Source organism: Gracilinanus agilis, chromosome 1, assembly GCF_016433145.1.
Source record: "Gracilinanus agilis isolate LMUSP501 chromosome 1, AgileGrace, whole genome shotgun sequence".
In the NCBI taxonomy this organism is placed as follows: domain Eukaryota; kingdom Metazoa; phylum Chordata; class Mammalia; order Didelphimorphia; family Didelphidae; genus Gracilinanus; species Gracilinanus agilis.
Window position 1 is genome coordinate 361,609,764 of NC_058130.1, and position 21,929 is coordinate 361,631,692.

Consider the following 21,929-nt stretch of genomic DNA (forward strand, 5'->3'; position numbering starts at 1 on the left):
AAGTTTTCTAGGATGACTCAAAGAACAAACCAACGGGCTTCCCAGTGTCCTTTTTAGTCTTGCAACTAACTATACTTAACACATTCTAAATGTTTATGGATGGATAAAATTAAACTAATGAACCTCAACAGTAATTCTAAGTCTAAGAACTCCTGTGACTTTGTTGTCAGTGTAATATGCTTGTACAGTATATTTTCTGTTGGCTACAGCTAGGTATTTCTTTAGATAATTGCACTGGTTCAAGTAACTCATGTTGTATATTTAAGGCCCATTTAATAAATGTAACCAAATCAGAATTAGAACCATAATCATTTTAATACTACCATTTAATACTCCCCCCTCCTACAATCCAAAATTAGGGGTGTTACTTTATTTTTCTGACACTGTCATTTTTTTCCTCACACAGGGTAAGGAGCAGAAGCATAAAAGAGGCGAACCAGTTAAAGTTTTTTTGAAACCTTAGACAAAATATTTTAGAAGGAATATAGCCTAAGGGTACAAAACTTAAAGGATAGTATGCTATGTAACGAAATGAGAACATATTTCATCCAAAAGGACAAAAAGTTAAAAAACTGGAACAAAACACACCTGTAAAAAATGTAAATTTATGTGTTGCTAAAATACTACAAATTATTCTGGGTTTAACTGTGCAATTAAAAATAAAGTTTGTTATTATTAACAGTAATCCACATAACATACCTGTCAAACAATGGAAAATGACTACTCTCCAAAAATATTTTCTAAACTCAAAAAGCAATAATCATCTTTAATCAATATGGTACATTTTGTTTTAATAAAGGCGAGTAAAGCACATTTGTGTTTACAGACCAATATCTTGGACACTACGCAATAAGACAACATTATGAAAATCCAGTTTATTTTTCATGTAGTGGACAGATCCAGTCAATGTGAGTAGGTTTTTACCACGTGTAATAACTTATCAAAATATGTATTTTTTAATCCCACAAGATTCTTCCTTATTGTCCACCGAAAATCTTGGGTTTTGCAGCACACCCAAATAAAGCTCTAGATTTTAGATCATTTCTATAAATGTGGAAGAAGTGTGGTGAGTCTTTTCTGTAACATTTACTGCACTACAAACAGTTAAAGAGCAATCATGTTTCAAAAAGTGAACACTACAACAGCTCAGTTCAGGAAATTAAAAGTTTTAGTGCACTTTGCTCCAGTTTTAGCCAACATGCTACATTGCCCCATTTTTGTTTTTGTTTTGTTTTCGCGTACAAAGTGGACTTGAGGATTTCCATTGTAAGAAAGAAATGAGTCTGCAAACGAAACAGTGTTAAGTTGCCCTTTTTCTTTAAAGACCTGGACATTTTAAGACAGAAGCTTTGCAAAACATTACACATTTTTTTTTATTAAATGAGAAACAATCTCATTTGTTACATCGTCACATTGCTAGTCAGAGAAACGCTGCAGTGATGAAGAAAGTCAATGTTGGATCAACCAAAGTCCTCATTTCTACAACATTCATTTACAAAGAAATTATAGTAATGTTCAACACAGCCCAACACAACATTCTTGGTTTTCTTCATAAAGAAGTCCCCCCAATATTTTCTTCTAATGGGGTATTTTACTACATAAATTATAGTTCTTCATTTTTACAATTCACCCCAAACTGTATGAGATGTATCACACTAAAACTTCTAAAGCTGTTAAGAGAATCCTTCACACATCATCATCATCTGATGTGTCACTGCTGCTTGTCTCTGTGTCATCATTCTCAAAAGTGGGTTTGAAAGTGCTGTTTTTCCAGGGTCCAAACTTGAAGTCACAGATTAGGCCATTTTTCAAAATACCATTTTTTCTAAGACCATTCTTCTGTAACTGCAAAGTAAAAATACAAAATGTCCAACTTAGCAACTGAAAGAGTTATCACAATAAAATATAACTATGTATCGATACTGTATACAATCCATACCTATATAGGCATCAAGAGCATATAATGGTTATATTAAAATCCATAAAACTTTCTCTCCCCACTAAAATGACAAAATGGGAAACATTATGGTGCAGTGGAAAAGGCTCTAGACAACAAGTCTGAAAATCTGTATTCTTATCCTAGCTAGTGACATCATGTTTTTTAATCTTGCTGGACTTCAGTTTCTTAATTTGTTATAACATAAACTAGACCTTGAGTAACTTCTATGCTAAAGGTCTATTAATCTAATGAAAAAAATTCTAATGAACAAACAATAAGGAAAGCACAAGGACAGATCCTCCTGGATGAATAAACTAATTTCTTAAGTATAAAGGTACTTTTGGAAAAAGTTAAGTTATATCATCACAAGTAAAAAAAATGCTTGAAAAAACCAAGCAGGCAGCACTTTGTCTGGAAAAGGTCTGAAGTTTTTAGTGAAATGCAAACTCAATGAATCAATAATATGATGTGACAGCCAAAAAAGCCAGCTCCACTATTAAAAGTTCTGGGTTTGCCACAGTTTAAGGAAAGGCAAGGATTAGCTGGAGAACATTCAGAGGAAGATACCAGAAATATGAAGAGTCTCAAGTTCATGCCATATTAAAGTTAGTTAGCAGAACTGAGAACATTTAAACCTAAAGAAGATTCAGAAGGGACAGGATCACTATATTCAAGTCACATGAACTGAACCAAGAGTCATTAATGGGCAGTAGAGGTAAATTTAAGTTGGATGTGAGGGAAAAATTCCTATTAGTTATACAAAAGTACAATGGTCTGCCTCAGTTTTTAAGCAAAAGTTGATGACCACTTTTGTTAATACTGTAATGAAGACTTTCCCTTAAAAGACTAATGGGTCACTGAGTACCCTTAAATCTCTGAGATTCCATGATCTTTCTTCCAGACCACTATGATCTAAAAGATGTTATGCTCCAGTAATCACTATGCAAATTCCCAAGATGGCTAAGAACTTGGATTATGATGATTTTAAGTTACATTTTAAATTCAGTGATTTTGTTTCATTATTCTAATGAAAAATGTAACTTCTTATCTAGGACCAGGTCTAATTATTTTTCCTATTTAAATCCACATAAAACAAGCAGTATATCTCAGAGAAAATGCATGGATGAGAAGTTAGTATATCTTGTTAACAAAAATTAAAGATGCTGTAAGCAAATAAACATAAAAGTGTGTTCTCTACACCACACTATTATCATAACCACAGTAGGTATAGATCTCATATCTAGAGTTTAGAAGTCACTGGGCTTTCTAAGCTTTCTGGTTTCTAGAAATTGCCCGTGTTCTATAGCTTCTTTTAGGTTAAAAAAAAGTCATGTCTCATAAACAGTTCACTACCTGCCCTGTGAAAAGTAGGCTTTTAGGTTAAGTTTCTGGGTCAAGAAGGTTTTGCTTTCATTAGTAAAAATAAAAACATGTGTGTGCATGCATGCAGTATGTGAGATGTAAGACAATGGATTTCTCTTAATATCTACCTTAAGATTAAAAACGGATTCCTAAATTGATATCTCATTGTCATTTTCAAAATTATCCTCTTTATAAAAGTTTAATGTAATGGACCATGAATTTTTTATTTTAAAAGAGAAGGTACAATGGAAGGGCTTTATCGTGGAGCTGGCTACTTCAAACACTACTAATTTCCTTCAAATGAGCTCAAGATGATTTTATAGATATTATGCCTAAAGAATAATAAGTTTCCAAATATTTTGCTTATAGAAATTATGTAAGGCCCTGTTTCACTTTTTAAATTTTATTTGTTTTGTTCTTTCCAGATAAGGCGAAGCTAAAATAGTATTAAATATTTTGCTGTTATATCATTGGGGAGAATTTGATAATGTCCTGCTTCATTCTTTAAAGTTCACTTCCTGAGTGAACTTTTTTAAAAGTAAAAAAAGCAATATAACTATAGCAATAACTTATTTAGTTATAAGGCTAAAAAGTTTATTAGTACTGCTTTTTTAAAGAAATAAAAGATCTACAACTCTTCACCCTACAGTTGTGCAATCCTCTCAATATAAAGCATATTTTAGTTATTTCTAATCCAAAATAAAACCATTTATCTTTAATTACACCACTTTGAATAAGAAAATGAAATTATAAGGGATGTTTGTCCCCTATAAATAAATTATGGTTATTACCTGTTCACTAATAACTTGGAATTCCCTCATCTCATCCTCTGTTAAGGGAGCACATGTTTCATCATTTTCACTGTCTTCCTGCCAACCCATCTCCTTTAATAACCTAAAATTAAGAAAGAAAAAAGATACGAAAGTAATAAAATATAATAAAATGCTTTGCTCCAAGTAGGTAAACATCATTTATATATACTTAAGAAGATACAGACCAACATCTATCAGTGCTTCACTGACAAAGAGAATCCTAAAGTTAGGGCTAATTGAAAATTAAACTGTTTTGTCTCAAATATGGTATTAAAAATACTCACTGCTAAAATCTTTTGAGTTGAAGACAGCTAAAAGAATTTGTAAGAGATCATAGGGAATAGCAATGTTACGTTTCTTACTATAAATGTGTCTTATAGTTAACTCGCTAGATTTTTCTATTTCTAAAGAGACCCTGAAATACCTTTCAGTTAACATATGACAACATGAAATACAACCAATGAATTAAAACATCCTTCAGAAAAGAAAACATTTGGAAAAGATAAACATTTCCCAAAATGTGTGTATATAGCAATGCCTTCTAAACTCAAAAGGACACTCATGGTAAAAAAAAAAAAAACAGTCCACATAAGCAAGTATAAGTGGACACATGACCTCCAGGTATGTGAAGTATCAACAACTACCTTGGTGATTCAGACAGACCAGGAACTCAACAAACACATAACCAAAACCTCCTTATTTAACGTCTCTCACTTTATATTCAGAGAGATTTGTAAATGATATAATATCTTTGAAAAATGTGTTGACTGGCTTGAGGGAAGTAGGGAGTCCGAACCCTTGAATTTCACTGATGTAGGGAGCTCGCCAACAAGGAAATTCCTTTTATCAATGCAGACTAACAGTTGTTCTGCAACTTATAGTCTATTACAGAGTTGCATGGGTCACTGGTAGGTTAAGTGACTCACTAGGGTCAGAATTTTCAGAATGGAGGCCTTGAACCTAGGTCTTCCTGGCTCCAAGACTACCTTTGTTATACAATATGCCATGTTGTCTCTATATACCTGATAACATAAACTATAATAATCATCAACACTTTCAAATGACAATGGTATGAGCAATTATTTTGTTTTGTAAAATATATCATGTTTAAGGATATATTAAGGATATATCTCTTACTATAGAGATAAAATTTGAAATCATGGAGGAATGTTAATTAAAAATTTATACAATACAGTAAACTAGTCTTATTATTGGTAGAATCAAGATACTTATATTTCTGTGTCCAATGAGAAAGAAACTAAAAGTGTACTCAAGAGAAAAAACCTGGGGAAAGTGGCTAAAATTAGCCAGTACGTTTTAAGAAAATTCATGCAGGTGGGAATAATTTCAAAAAATCTCAGGAATCATTTTTTAATCTATCAAAAGGAAAGCAAGACTCCAGACAAATGGAAAAGGACCTCCATCATCTTTAATACCAAAAAAAGTAAGCAAGAAGACAGCAGAAAAACAAATGGGGAAAATAATGGGGAAGGAGAGTGTAAGGAGATACAAAATAGGAGTTATGCTATGAATCAAGAATAAAATATCATTTTTTTCTTAAATATAATCTATAATCAGGGAATTGATAATCTTTAGTTCAAAACTGAAACACATGGCCTTTATTTCTTAAAAAGTATAAAATAGATTTCTTCATCCTATAAGTTTACATGCAGGGAAAAAAGTTTGTCAACTAGAATTTCTAAAGGATGATGCTACAGGTAGCCTTATCCAATGCTTCATGGTGCAGAGTAGATAGTTCTCTGGGGTTGTTGAAATTATCATTCAGTTTCTACCTAAGTTGGAAAGGTTATGGAATTTGGGAGTAGTAACAGACTTGTATGTCTATCATTTCTTTAGGCTAAGACTAGTTTAACCAAGTACAGGCAAGCTCATCTCCAGAATACTGAATGCCAGTTATAAAACTGAGAAAGGAATCAGATCAGCATTATTGGTAGAGAATCCATACTGATGAAGATTTTTTAGTTCTTCATAAGTATTGAAGTTTGAACCACTATAAGCAATCACTCTAGAACATTTTTTAGAGCCTGTTATAAAATACTGACAAGAAAAATCAGCTTAATTTGCTGTTACAATCAAACAAAATGCTGTGTATGGTTAGGAAGTTTATAAAAACAGAAGTCAAAGAATTAGCCTGAAACCAAACCATGCCCTATCATCCCTAAAAAAAAAAAAAAAAATTACGTACTGTTAAGGAGTCAGGTCAAGTTATGCCAGGGACATTCAATTCAAAACCAATGGGCTTTGTCAAAGAAGCCCAATTTAAGGAAAGGCAAGAGGATAGGGGTATTAAATTGTTATTAGAAAGAGCTCATACATAAATTCTTCACCAAATTATATAAGAGTGAGTCCAGAAAAACATTAGGAGTCAACAAGTCAGAATCAATTTTCAGCATAGCTGGCAATAATAGTTCTAACAGTTTGTTCTCTTCAAGATCTATTGCTTGTGATCTACTTTTAAGCATGCTCTGCCTATACTGGGCTCCGTTCCATAAAATCTGTCTTATAATGCATATGGATACACATAGCATAACAAAGACTAGAAAAAATAAATTAAAATTACTAAGATGCAGGCACCAGTATATATAGCAGGATAAAATTCCAAGGTTATCCTATCTGGTATCATTATTTCACAAAAGTCTATTAGAAGACTCATTACAATAAAAGACTAGTTTACAAATGTTCAGTTTCATGGCAGCTAAAATCAATACTATTAAAAGATTAAGTCTTTAAAAAGACATAACATTTCAAAGATAATAACTATATAATTTTAATACGAATTAGTCCTTGCAATTCCGGTATACTGCTTCCAGTATACAACTTAAAGGGGAGAAAAACACTCCACACATAAACAGCTTCTGTGACACTAGTTGCCTTCTCCTCAACACCTCAAGAAAAAGCCAACAATAAGCAGAATCTACTCAATTTGGGCCAATCTCACAATGGACTAGAAGAAAGCAGTAGGGAAGACAAGTGTGAATAAGAACTGAACCACCTTGACCATGCCACTAACTTTCACAATTAAATCAATTACTAAAAACTCCTGAGTGAGTTAACTCACATGAGTCAGAAGACCAAAGAGATCTGAATCTCAAGCCAGTTTTGTTGCTGCAAAACAGCACTGATTCTAAGGCAACTGTGTGTGGGATTTATCTGTATACAAATTAAAATTCTTCAATCTGAGAAGAGAAAGGCTAAAAACAGACTTGAATCACTTGCTCCCCTAAAAGATTATTAAAGGTAAATATGTAACTTGGTTTAAGGAGGCTTCTCTCTCTCAGTTAAAAATATAATCAATTCCATATTCCTAATTATAGGCCAACCAATAAAGTATTGAGTAATTTTTATGCACCCCAAAATGTGAGATACATGAGAAATATAATATTCAGTTCCTGCCCTCAAGGACCTTAAAATTTAATAGGTAAAATACATAGTTAAGAATAATTCAAGAACACTATCATCTATTTAGCATTCAACTGTCTAAGTGCTATAACACAAGCTATAAATGAAACATTTTCTTTCCTGCTTTAAAGAGTTCTAGTTCCTATTCTTAGAACATTTTTTGCTCTCGTAATCATATCTCTTTAAATCATTAAAAAGAGGTTGAGAGGGACAAAAAAGCAAATAATGCTGTATAATCAGAACGTTTATGAAAATTAAAGGCCCAGAATTAGCCCTAAGCAAAATCATTCCCTTAATCAAGAAAATTGAAGGCCAGGGGTTAACCATCAACCTTAACACTAATCTTTCAACTTCACATTCCTGCCATAATGAACAATGGGCAAAAAAGCAAGACGAAGTCTAAGTTCAACAGGTATTTATTAGTAATGTCCACAATGCCCATTTAGTTTATTTTAAGACTACAAAAATCAATATATCATTTATCCCATTAGCTAGAAGCCAAGAGTACATTTTGTAGCAGCTAAGTGATAAAGTAGATAACAATGATGGGCTTGGAGTTAGGAAGAAAGTCCTGGGTTCAAACAATTCCAAAAGACACTAACTAGCTATGTGACCCAAGCTATTAATTCACTTAACCTCTCTTAAGTCTTACTTTGTCCAAATGGAAATAGAAGAGCTCTTGTTTCACAGGGTTGTTGTGAGGATTAAATGATTTCGTTTATGCAAAATGCCTTTTAAATCTTAAAAGTTCTATTTGAAGATTTAAGGGTTACAATCATATTTCCCTTTTGGTGTATTAAAAAATTTAATGTGCCTTGTCTTACTATGAGTAAACATGAGCATTTCCACTTCTATAAAAAGAACAAAAAAAGGTACTTGACCATGAAACTAACTCCACCACATAATACTTATCTCCTTTTTTGTTCCTTCAAAGCAAACAAGAAATTCAGCACCTTGAAAGGAATAATGAACTGGAGGAATTCCATGTGAACTAGAACAACCTCCAGGAATTGATGCAGGGTGAAAGGAGCAGAACCAGGAGAACCTTATACACAAGAGACGGATACACTGTGGCACAATCGATTATAATGGACTTATCTACTAGCAGCAATGCAATGATCCAGGACAATTCTGAGGGACTTATGAGAAAGAATGCTATTCACATCCAGAGAAAGAACTGTGGGAGTAGAAACACAGAAGAAAAACAACTGCTTGATCATATGGGTCGATAGGGATATGATTGGGGATGTAGACTCTTAAGCAATCACCTTAATGCAAATATTAATAATATGGAAATAGGTCTTGATCAATGACACATGTAAAACCCAGTGGAATTGCTCGTTGGCTACGGGAAGGGGGTGGGAAAGACCATGAATCATGTAACCATGGAAAAATATTATAAATTAAATGAAATTTTCAGGTAAGGAAAAAAAGAAATTTAGCACCTTAGTTCCCAAACTATCACACTTGTTTTGACTCTCTGTGTTCTTTTTGTATATCTTTTTGGTGTTGCATTGAGATTCACTGATTGTTTGTTTTTAACCCACTATCAGTACGCTTCCTTCCTTCTCATTGTCCCCACAAAGGGGGGGGGCAAGACACCAACCAAAATGTTCCTTTATCATAAATAAGCCTAGTCAAACAAATTCACAAACTACTGATATCTCATTCTGCACTTCTTCACCTCTTAAGAAATAGAAGTCTATTTAATCACTGCTTCTCTGAAATCATGGTTGATCTCTGTGCATTTCAATGATGATGAAATAAGATTACTTTAAATCAAGAAGCAAGCAGAAAAAAATTATAAGCTACTTCAGAAAAATTGAGATGGAAAGCCATTAAGTAGAGTAAATATATAAGAATATTTTTGTTTTCAAGAATATAGCCACACAAATTGATACTAGTAAGAGATCTGATTTGTCTTACTAGTTACCCATAACACTTGTATAACTGTACATAAATATCATGCATTTGAAGGTAATTTATTTCATATTCATTAAATGCTGTGCCAATAATTTTGTTATGCTGCTTCTTGCTATGCAAACTCTCCAGATAATCTAAAGATAAAGTTTGTTTAAAATCCATTAAATTTCAAATTAGTAGAGTTTGATAGCAAATTTTCACCAACTTAAAAAAATTTTCTAAGGCTATAAAAATCTATCATTGGGTTCACACTTTGATACACACATACATGAATAGTGCATTGGAAATAAGAATGTTTTACAAAAGACAATGGAATTTAATACTAACCTATGCTCGGCCTCAAGTGAACTTGAAAGGACATCAGCTTGTGGAAAGGTAGAAGACCGAATGATCTGTTGGGAAATCATAGAGGCATTGCCATTCTCTTGCGAAATTTCATTTTCATCAAAATTTCTGTTTATGTCCCTTTCATGGTGAGTGTTGTTGCTATTATGCAAATTAAATGAGTCATCATCCTAATAATTTCAGAGAGTAAAAAGTAACAATTACACATCATAGAAGTCCTGGAGACATTTATAAAAATTCTTGATACACATATTAAAGGATAATTCACAAATTCAAGAACCAACATGTGAAGTTTACCAATGAAACAATCATAAATCACATCAATTCCCTGACAGCTATTTGAACTAGAAGTATACTCCCTTGGTAGTGGACATATCACTCAAAAATGTATGTGAATTTATCTTTCATAAATCATTGTTTCCTTTTGACTTCCTTTAAAATAATCTCAAAGATACGTGCCCAAATTAGAATTTTCAGCTGCTTCAAATAATTATTTTCCTTGTACTGTAAGTTCCTATAACATTTTACATTTTGGGCCCGCTTCTTAGATTCTTTATAAAGTTGAAAATAATTTGTAGGAAGGCAATGCTCTTAGACCTGCAATAATAGTCAAGGTATATTATTTCTTAAAGAGTACTAGGGTAAAATAATATTCCAGTCAGGGATTTCTGCCAGCATGAGGTTTTTCCCTGCCAGAACTGCAGGATAAAGTTCTTAGTGGTAATAGCTGATTTCATAAGCGCTAATAACTCATCCCTGACAAGGAAGATAGGTTCATGACTGTAAAGTTTGCAATGGCTATTTTATATCTCTGGTCCTCATTGAAGAGTCTGGAATACATTAGGTCAGGGGTCAGCAACGTATGGCTCTTTCTGCAGGAGCCATAAAGTCAATTTTTTTCAGGCGCTGTTACAGGAGCTCGCACTATGAGCACTGTACAGGTCTCACGAAATTACATTTTAAAAAATGTGATGTTTATGGCTCTCACGGCCAAAAAGGTTGCCGACCCCTGCATTAGGTGATAACAAATACTCAGTGAAGCTCAAGTAAGAAGATGAAAGAAAATTAAGGGACGGCCAAACAAACAAAGAGAAAGAAAACACATTTAGAGAAGCAAGAGTTTTAAGCTAATCAAAGAAGGCTTACTCTAGTAGAAAAAAAGTAAAGCATATTTCACACACACATATTTATCTTGGGGTAGTGAGATGATGAAGAAGATATAGCACTGGGCCTGGAATAATGAAAACTTCAAGTTTGAACCCAGCCTCAGACACTTTACTAGCTATGTGACTCTGGCCAAGTCACCTGCCTCCATTTTCCCCAGTTTCCTCAGCTATAAAATGAGGATAACACTAGCACCTGCCTCCCAGAGTTGTGAAGATCAAATGAGATACACATAAAGCACTGTAGAACAGTGCCTGGTACATAATTAAGTACTATGTGAATGTAAGCTATTACTATTATCATCAAAAGCTTTTATTACGAACTTTGCAAAAACCCATTAAATAAAAAACTTAAGCAAATAAAATCAAATTTCCATCTTTATTTTGACAAAATGTTATTGACTTAGTCAACTTATCAAACATTTTGTTTGTTCATGTTCTTTTCCTCTCCTTCATATTGTGTATTTTCCAAAATTATTACTGGTATTGTTATTCATGGACATGTTACCGTAGGACAGGTAGGCAAGGATTAGTTGAGATCTGAATTATTGTTGAGAGTATACCAAATCAATATCATCACACAGTCATTAGAGAAATGTTAGCATTCACAGTTATAATCAGATGTAACAAGGCATATATAGAGAAGAGAGAAGGCCTGGGAACTAGAAAGACCCGAGTTCAAGTCCTTCCTTTGACATATAATTAGCTCTGAATTCAAGTACGACAATAGAGAACAGATGCCTACATTGTTAGAGGGAAGTTGTGCTCACTAGAAGTGCTTACACCATGTAATCATAAGCTAATTGCAAAATAATAATTTTTAAAAACTGTTTCCATGCAGTTTTTCCCCTTAATCCTCTCTACATCACTGAATGTCTTTTTACACTTATTAATAATTTCTTGTGGTATAATAATATATGTATAATTTATATGTGGTCTGTATGTATATATAACTCATTCTAATCACTCATTTCATGTGTAAAAATCTGAGCACACAGACTAATTCAGATAAGCTTGATCTATATTGACAGCTCGACTGATAAATTAATGAACCTGCACTTCTGCACTTTAAATCTCTCTCTCTCTCTCTCTCTCTCTATATATATATATATATATATATATATATCTCCATATCTATATCTATAGATATCCATCAAAGGTTTGATAAGCTCAGTTACCTTCTCTGGCCCCATGTGACTTCCATCTTCATGTTCCTCCTCCACTCTGTCCCTTTTCAATGCTTTTAAGAATTCACTCTTCTTATCAGTGCGCATCCGGGTCAGTTTGGTTAGACGAGGCTGATTAAGTTTGTCCACAGGAGAAGAGGAATTTGAGCGATTACACTAATGAAAAAATATACAAATACTGATCAATTCCTGAGGTGAATATAACAATTAACTACACAACTAAAATTGAAGTTATTTTAATAAACCAGAAATTAAATTCATAATTACTGTGGCTTTTACCCATAAACATAAGAATCATTTTTAACATTTCCCATAACAAATCCAATTCAAATTTGAAGAAAAAAAATTTTTTTTCTTATAGCACAAACACTTCTGAAAGATGGGTTGCAAAAAACTGGTAGCACTTTATACAATTCATTATAGCAATATTTAAGAATTTCATTTACCCAAAGAATCTGAAATTCATTAGCGCAGCATTCCCCTGAAACACACTCCCCTCTCTAATTTCCCTATTTCTGATGAAAGCACTACTACCCTTCTAGTCACTCAGGTTTACAATTTAGGAATCATCCTTAAATCTTCCCTTTTACCTGCTGTACCCCTTACCCTCATAATTAATATTAGTTCCCAAGCCTCCAGAATATTTCTCGCAGCCACTTACACCATAACTATCTAACTGAAGCTCTCATCAACACCTGCCTGGGTTATTATAATAGCTTCCTATTTGGTGTCCCTGTCTCCAGTTTCTTCCTTCTCCAAAGGTGCCAAATATATATTCCTAAAATTACTCTAAACATTTTGGTGACTCTTTCTTGCCTATAGTTCCTAGTCTAGAATGAAATACAGGAACCTTGTTTGACATTTGAAGTCATTCACCATCTATATTTCCAGGTTGATTAAACACTACTCACTCCCTTCACAAACTCTATTTCAAACAAACTGACCTTACTTGCTATTGCTATACTGAAATACCATTTTTGGATACATGCCTCTCTGAACACCCTCACACACCAAAGGCAAAACTCATTTCCTCTGATATTGGATCTCCCCTTCAAGGTTCAGCTCATGTGCCACTTCCTACAAGAAAACTTTTCTGATTTACTCAATTGTTAGTACCTCCCCCTTAGCGATCTCTGGGATTTTTAATGTATTAATAGCTGTGTATATATTGTCTCTGTCCAATTATAATTTGAGTCATGATGTCAGGGACTATTTTTTTATCTCTTTATATTTATAGCACAATACAGAGAGGGGAAGCCTACTGAATCTAGTTCTATACCCAGGTTCAAGTCCTACCCCTCAAACTTACTTACTGGCTGTATATACACCAGAAAATCCACAAATTGTAAATGCCTCAGATAATTCTAAGACTCCTAAGAGATGTGTGCCTGAGCTGTATCAGTGGAGGACGTTAGCATACTTATGAATTCCCTACATTGGGGAGATTATAGATCTGAACACCAAAACAAACCAAAAAGCAAACCAATAATAAGTCAGTGCCTAGGGAGAAGGTGACTAAGTAGAGCAAGTACATCTATCTATCAGGGCTTTTCAACACAAAGAGCAAAGAATTAAACTGATAGAATTCAACAAAAATGAACAGGTGAAGATATTTATGTATTACTACCTTCAGCATCTGACTCTGTATTTATCTCTGTGTATATACTGCACAGTCTCTCCTGTCTGAGTTTTTATGATAAAGAAACTCTGTCTCCTCCTGATAGTTCCCCTTCTCTGCATCATCACAAAAAACCGTATACTAGAAGTTTAGATAGGTTCTCATGGCCAGATAAGATCTTCCACTGACTAGTTATGTAAGCTTAATCAAGTCACTTCTTAAGCTATCAGTTTCCTCACATAAAACGAGAATTGAGAATATTTAACCATTTTTCCTTTGTATTTCTCCAAATTTTCTTGTTTGCTGATATAGAGCCAGCCATGTTGGTGAACCTATGGCACCTATGCTCCCTTTCCACCATGCCTGAGGATATTTCTCTCATCACCCTGCCTGTGCCCAGTAGCCCAATGGGAGCACTTCCGCCCTCCCAAGAGGAGTAAGGAGGAGGTGCTCACATGTGGCATGGGGGTTGCAGTTTGGACACTCGAAAGATTCACCATGAATGGTAAAGAGGATCCCAATGATGATCCTAGGTAGTTTCAAATATAACACAATGCTATATGAGTATCTCTGAAATATTTACAGGCCAAAGTAATGCAGCAATTCATAGGTATATGTGGCTTTCTAAACATGAATTAATAAGCTCCATCTGTAGGAACAAGTTCATTTAATTTTCTTTCCTTATTACCTTACCCTATTCTAACACTATGTGAAAAGGAAAATTATGCAAATGTGGCATTATTTTAACGAAGATAAAATTGTTTAAATATTTGTTGCCCAAAAGAATAGAGTAAAAGGTGATTTCATTTTCAAATCAATTATACAATATGGATTTCCACAGACAATACAATGAAACTTTTTTCACAGGAATTAAACTCAAATATTTTTCTCTTTCTAAATAAAAAAGCAAAATAAGTAATAGAATTACTCAGTGTTCATTCTACTCTTCAGAGGAGGGTCAAAGCACCTTAATATTCATTTAATAATTATTATAAATATATAATAATATACAATATAATAACATATTATTTATATAAATACTGACATGTTGATATAATTTACATAATTATATATTAATATATTTTACATGAACATCAAGATATATATTTATACAAAAACAATAAATACATAATAATAAATGTGCAATATTTATTATATGATAAATAAAAATTTAATATTCATTTTTCATTTAATCTTATTTTTCAATCCATATTTACTGGATTACTAGGACTTAAATATATGATAAATTACATTAAAATATTACCATACCTCCTTAACTGAATTTGTTGATACACTAAAATTCTTGGCAGTTGATTTGAAGGCATTAAAGTTGCCAATGCTATAAGTAGACTCATGAGGGTAGGGAGTTCCAACTTTATTTTCTTTAGTTTGGCTTTTCCATTGTGTAGGCTAAAACAAACAAACAAACAAACAAATAAATAAATAAGAGTTACTCTCCAAAAAAATAAGAGAATTCGAAAATAAGATAAAAAAGAATTTTCACATTCTAACTACTGCTACACTCATCTCTTTCCATTGTTTTAAAAAGAAAGGATAATATGACATCCAAGTCAAGGTGTGTAAATGGAATTAGCTCATCCTCATTCATATTCATTGTTAAGACTCTAGCCACCAGAAATGTCACCCTACCCAACTTAGAATTAAGTGGGGAGGGGAAGATAATGACAATAAGTAACAAATCAAGAACAAGGGACTGCCCTTTGGGCAGTCCAAAACAGTGCTGAGGCTGCCATTTGTCCACTTGAAATTGAAGGTGGATGCAGGAAGTGAGGAAAGATGCTATCTTTTAAATATGATGGTAACTTCCTGTGGAGGCAATTGGCACTTTGAACTTGGTGTAGAAGGATCTCTGGTGAGACCTCAGACAGCTTCCCTCTGAATTGTCATGTGGGTAAGTTAGGCCGACTTCCTTTCTCCTCCTTTGGCGTTTCTGGAGGCTCTACCCTCAAGGAGGTCTCTCTTGCCTCTCTAATTGTAAAAGGCCTTGTGGCTAGAAGTCTTGTTTAATTAACCTCTGTGCCCCTCTGCTGGGGTCTCTAAATTCTTCTCTTGTCCGGGCCAGAGGTTCTCTCTCTCAATTTCCCTACCTTCAACCTTCCTAATTGTAAATAAACTTCCATAAAAGTCATCCTATCTTGGGTCTATTTTTTTTATTTGTAATCAAATTAATCTGATTCCTGGTGACCATACCTTAAATATCTAGTTTCCCCTCTTACAAAGGGCATTAAGAGAAACCCTAGAAGTAGACATTTATTTAGTCAATATATTTTCCTCTCACTTTCAAGCAACATACTGAAGAATTTCCAAAAATCTTAATAGTTGTGTATGAACTGCATTTCCTTTTCCATTAGGTAAAGAGCACAATTGAGTAAAGAATGATCTGGATTATGACAATGTGGGCAAGTCACTACGTTCTATGAGTTGGCTTAAAAGAAATTCAAGTTTCTTGATCTGGAGTCTAGGGTATTCTTTACAACAAGAGCTGTTTTAGTTTTGTCATCTGTAAAGTTGGGACAATGTTGCTTGTTCATAACAAGTGTCTAATAAGTTTATGCTGACTAACTTCCTTAAGAGTTAATTCTGAGGAAAATATTTGTAAACTTCCAAATGTTTTTATGTCAGTTGTGCTAATAAGAGAAAAATGCACACCGTTTTTCCCTCCTACCATCTCTACTAAACCTTCCCTGATTCTTCCAACTGACACTTCCTACCTCTCAAAAGAACTTTTCACCTCTTATTTTACAAATGTCATTAGCCTCCTATAGTTGATATTGATTTTAATTAAGGGTGGTATCTCCCAGTCCTTCACCTAAAATAAAACTAAAATGCAATATAAATGTTAGCAATGCTTATGCAGATTTAAAAATTCAGTAAAGTTACTGTCTTTTTGTACAAAGAGTCAGTCTTAAACCAGGAAGGCCAGTCAGAATGGAAGTCCTGCTAGAGGCAGGACTAGATAACCACAGCAAGTCACTTAATCTTTTAGTGGACTCTCTAAAGCAGTGATTCCCAAAGTGGGCACTACCGCCCCCTGGTGGGTGCTGCAGCAATCCAGAGAGGTGGTGATGGCCACAGGTATTCATTTATCTTTCCTATTATAATTGCTACTAAAATTTTTTAAAAATTAATTTCCAGGGGGCTAAGTAATATTTTTTCTGGAAAGGGGGCAGTGGGCCAAAAAAGTTTGAGAACCACTGTTCTAAAGACTATTAAAAAAAATGCCAACTTATATTTGATGGGTGGAGTTTCCTCACCGGGGAGTTCCCTATACTAATGAAATCACAAGTCCAGTCAGTATATATAATGTTTCATTTTGAGCATCTATTCTGGACCACAAATAAAACAATGAGAAGTTGTTTTAAAATGTAATAGAAATTAAGAACAAATGATGCGCCAGATCCAACCATTGAGAAATGAGCAATTTGGTAGAGCTGATTTAATTTTGCAGACCATACACATATTTTTAAGATACTATTACTATATGTCAATTATCAAACAACGTTAGGGGGGGAGAGGGACTGGGAAAGGAGGGAATGGTGATCCTTACCTTTGTAGGTGGAGCAGCAGGTTTAGGGACTAATCCTTTATAAACACTTGGACCAGTTCCATTTTTAACTGGCTGAGAATGAAGATTTCCTACTGCAGGGAATCCAGATATCTGTAAATCTTTTGTACTGCCTTTTTTAATGACCAGCATTCTTGGAGCTCTAGATTTAGGATTCAGAGGATATTCTGCATAAAAAAATGAATTATAGTTATCTTTCCCTTAAGATAGATTTTTAGATAGGTAGATCTTAAAATAAATCAACAATAAGAACTGAGCCCAATCATATTCATATATTATCCCTGTGATCACAGCTATTTAAAGTCTTATAAACTTTTGTTTTTTTAGTGAATTCAAACCGCATACTCAATGGATGTTTAAAAACTAATGTTCCAAATAAATAAAACAAAGCTATTCCAATGCCAACTAATTTTGTAACCTTTGATTAACTATATGATGTTTAGTATAAGAAAATAGCCAACATTATAAAACACAATTCTGAAACATATTAAAAATTCTGATCAACACAATAATTAATCATGATCCAGACAACTGACATAGAAGGGATTGACCAAATATATAAAGAATGAGATACATTTTTTAACCTTATCCTTCTGACCTAGTACTAATTCTAAAAAAAGAGCAGCAAGAGTTAGGCAATTGGGGTTGTGACTTGCCCAGGATCACAAAGCTAAAAGTGTCTGAGGCCAAATATGAATCCAGTTCCTCCTAACTTCAAGCCTGGCACTCTATTCACTGTGCTACCTAGCTGCTCAGAGATACATTTTTGGACACTAAAATCTAGGAATTTCTTTTGCAGGACTAGGAACATTTGTTAAAGAGATTCTGTGGTGGTGGTATTTTAAAGTAGAAGAGAAAATAAATGCTTATTAATTGAAAAAAATTTTAATTTAAAAAATTAACCAAGTGTAAATGTTAATTTCATTATTTGTTTTAGTCATTATCTAGAAAGATGATTTAATTTTTAAACTACAATGAACTCTCACACTATGTATTACTCACATTCTTCTCCCTCGACCTATTTTGAGAAGAAATTAAACATTTTCTCCCATCAATTCCTCCTTTGCATCATTTCCTTTGATGACCCCTCTCATGAAGTTGCTACCAGCAACCATTATATCTTTAATTTTAACAAAAAAAAAAAAAAAAAAAAAAAAAAAATGATGGTTTCAAAGGTTACCAATAAGTTGCTTCAGGCTCTGAAGAAAGTTTTTCTAAAGGCTGATAAAGTTGCCAGTGGCTTCAAATTAAGGAGAAAAATTGTTCCTAAAGTTCAGAAGAACCAAGTATAGTCACAATTACCTCACAATGAGACATAATTACTATGATTCATTAAGAAGGGAAGCATCTCTGTCTAAAAGAAATCCTATAAATCAAGTTCACAGAAAGAGTGGTATATTTCAGTCTAAATAGGAAAAAGGGGGTAGGAGGAACTAGATTTTAAATTCTATTTCATACGGAGATGATTTTGAATTAATACAAATGAAAACAGATAAACAAAATTAAAAACATTATTAAAAGTTGCTTAAGCCAGTGGGTAAACAAAGCATATATTACCAATAAATGTTCTCAATAAAAACCACTACCACTTGCAACAATCACAAATAAGAGCTCTTCATGGATGATTCTCAAAATGTATGTATTCCACCCTAATTTGCATTCTCTATTCCAATCTCCTACTTCCAACTATTTGCTAGATATTTCTATATGGATAACTAGATAGCATGAACTTAAAACATAAATTATTTCCTCTCCTCCCTCCCCACCTCACCAGAACAAGCCTCCCAATTCCCCTATTTTTGTTAATGGCACCGTGAGTCACCAAAGCACAAAACATTGGTTGCCTGTAACTATTACTTCTCCCTTACAAATAATTTCAGAGTTTCTTCTATTTCAATAGTTTCTTCTATTTCCATATCATCTCCAGATTTCACCCCCTTCCACTCACACTGCCTTGTTATTGATACTAATAACAGGAGCTTCTTGCAGCAATAGATGGACAAGAACATAACTTAAACAATGGAAAATCCCCAAATCATTTTCAATCAATTCCCTATTACTCTGAGGCAAATCAATTCTAAGGTAGACAACATTATCTCCAACAAATCTCTCACATATTTTTTCACATATTTACTTGGTTAACAAACCTTTATTAATTCCCTACTATGTGCATGTGAGCTGAGAATACAAAGATGAACAAGAAAATGGTCAGTGTCCTTAAAAAACTTATCATTTTAGTAGGAAAGATAAGACAGTTCATAAATATAGTTATTAAAAATGAAAACTAATATATTTACTTGGTTAACAATTTGGCACTAATTGATAGGTGAAATCTAATGCACTAATGACTGCTTTCTTAAAATCCAAACTCCTCTATTTACCTTATACATGAGTACAGTGATGGACAAACTACTCCCCCAGGGCCAGATCCAGGCAGTTGTTTTCCCATCATTGCCTTAAGCAATTCCCTAATCACTATGCTCCCACCTACAGATGTAGTGATTAGGAAATTGCTTAAGGCAGTGATGGGAAAACTACTGCCTGGATCTAGCCCACAGGGAGTAGTTTGCCCATCACTGCACTAATACATAATTTCAAATGTACTAGAGGGAGTCTTAAGAGTGAAAAATTCGTATCAATTTTCAAGAATAACTGATTTCCCATAATTGAGAAGAAGAAGGAAGTTGGTGAATAGGGAACCAACCTGCTTCTCAGGTTTTCCAAAAGTCAGGAAATTTATCTCTGTTACTTTGCTTAAAATTAATTCCCAGAAAATTAAGAAATGCCTATATCTGAAGTACTCTCCCTAAAGCCTATGACTAATATTTGGATTATCTATCCCTAGTTTCTCTATTAATGCAAATAATTAAAAATTTGTTATTTTCTCTTTACTTGGGTTTTTAGTAACACCTTATCTTTTACATCTTTTATCTTCCTAATATTCATCTCTATTATTATTGCTAGTATTTATACAGCGCTTAAGGGTTTCGAAAAAGTGTTTTACAAATATTCTCTCATTTTATCCCTAAAACAACCCTGGGAGGTAATTATCCACTGTACTATCTAGCAGACTTGATAATATTCAAATTAACCATCTTTTCTTAAGTATTATCAACTGCTAGTAGAGGGAAAACAGCACCAAAGTTGGTTGGTAATCAGTTGACAATTAAAATTTCACCAAAATTAATCTAAAGTGAATCAAACACAAATGGATAAAATTGAGTGTCCTCTCACTTTTCTTCATTCGTTTCCATTAAACTGTTCCTCAACATTTTCAGTTTCAGTCTATACACTGAAAACTTTTGACATATTTTTTCAACTTTTTTTCAAGAGTGAAAAATTCCCTATGACCTTCAACTTCCACTTGGCCCTAAAAGTTATACTGCTTAATCTTTTAAGTTGAGCAGAAATAATTTTAGAAATCATATATAAAACATATCCATCTTCTCCACATACATTTACTTACGACTTGCTATAGCCTTGGGGTTCTATTCTTAAGTCTCTGAAACTATATGATAAAAAAATAAAATTTGGCCAAGCCAACAACCAATAGATTGTTTCCATTTACTGACTACAAGGAAAGCTAATGGATACAACCAAAAATTGGCCAGTACTTTTTATAAAGAGTTGAGACAAGGAGGAAAGTGAATATGAGATATAATGCCTTTCTCAAAAAGAGTATGCCTCCTCCTCAAACCTCTATTTCTGCTTAAGGCACAATCTGCTTCCCAGGTTTACCAGATCTGAGTTATTCTTCATTCTCAGGTGTTGTATCTTTTCAACATCCTTCTTTGCTTCTTAAACTCCTAGGTTTGAACTTTGAACCAAACCATTTCTTTTTGTGGTACTCTATTTCCATCTCCTTGCTTTTGTACTGATGGTTTCTTCCATCCACAGAAGTTCATTCTCTCATCATTTAACTTCAGAATCTCTATTTCTTTAAAAAACCAACTTCTACATAGTCTTTCCTGATCCCAATTATTGCTAGCATTCTCCCCTCCAAAACCATTTTGTAAACTACCTTCCCATTTGTTGCATTTTATTAAGTAGTCAAATTAATAAATATGACTTTATATTCCAAATACGGACAAAAAAATACTTACCCCATACACCTGCAGCTAAAGATTTATTCTGATTTGGCTCTCTCTCATATTCAGGATTTAAAGATGGCTGAAAGAAAATTTCATAGATTTAATAAAAAGTATTCAATTTCAAGAGTATTTAAGCAAAAATCTAGTTGAAAAATACTAAAAATTTTGAAATTACTGTTATTACTATGATATAATCAACTCCAAATTGCCCAGTCAATTATACATAGTAAATTGTGTAATAGAGCATAATGGTCCTGGTTTTAGAATTGAATCACACTCAAATAAAACCACAGGTTTACTACTCATGGGGCCTTAGGCAAATCCCTTGACTTGAGTTTACTCATCTATAAAACAAGGGAGACTAGAACTAAATGTCCTCTGAAGTCCTTTCCAAAACTGACCTTTCATATAATGATTTTAGTATCAACAGAAATCTAAAAGTATCACCTACCTAGATGTCAACATTCTATATCTGCTCTTTCA

At 33.5% G+C, this 21,929-nt stretch overlaps 1 protein-coding gene across 3 annotated transcripts in view; it reads right to left on the reverse strand.

Annotated features, from left to right (window-relative positions):
* Window positions 1-736: 736 nt before the first annotated feature.
* GPBP1 (GC-rich promoter binding protein 1) overlaps window positions 737-21,929 on the reverse strand; it is a 96,360-nt gene continuing 75,167 nt past the window's right edge. For 2 of the 3 annotated variants that reach the window (XM_044663838.1, XM_044663854.1), the window contains 7 exons: window positions 21,459-21,525; window positions 17,338-17,522; window positions 15,039-15,179; window positions 12,143-12,307; window positions 9,784-9,971; window positions 4,093-4,195; window positions 737-1,845 (listed from right to left, as the gene is read on the reverse strand). In XM_044663838.1, the coding sequence (XP_044519773.1) occupies window positions 1,687-1,845; window positions 4,093-4,195; window positions 9,784-9,971; window positions 12,143-12,307; window positions 15,039-15,179; window positions 17,338-17,522; window positions 21,459-21,525 (1,008 nt within the window). In that variant the 3' untranslated portion in view covers window positions 737-1,686. The remainder of the gene's footprint in view (window positions 1,846-4,092; window positions 4,196-9,783; window positions 9,972-12,142; window positions 12,308-15,038; window positions 15,180-17,337; window positions 17,523-21,458; window positions 21,526-21,929) is intronic. The other variant, XM_044663845.1, reaches the window with a different exon arrangement.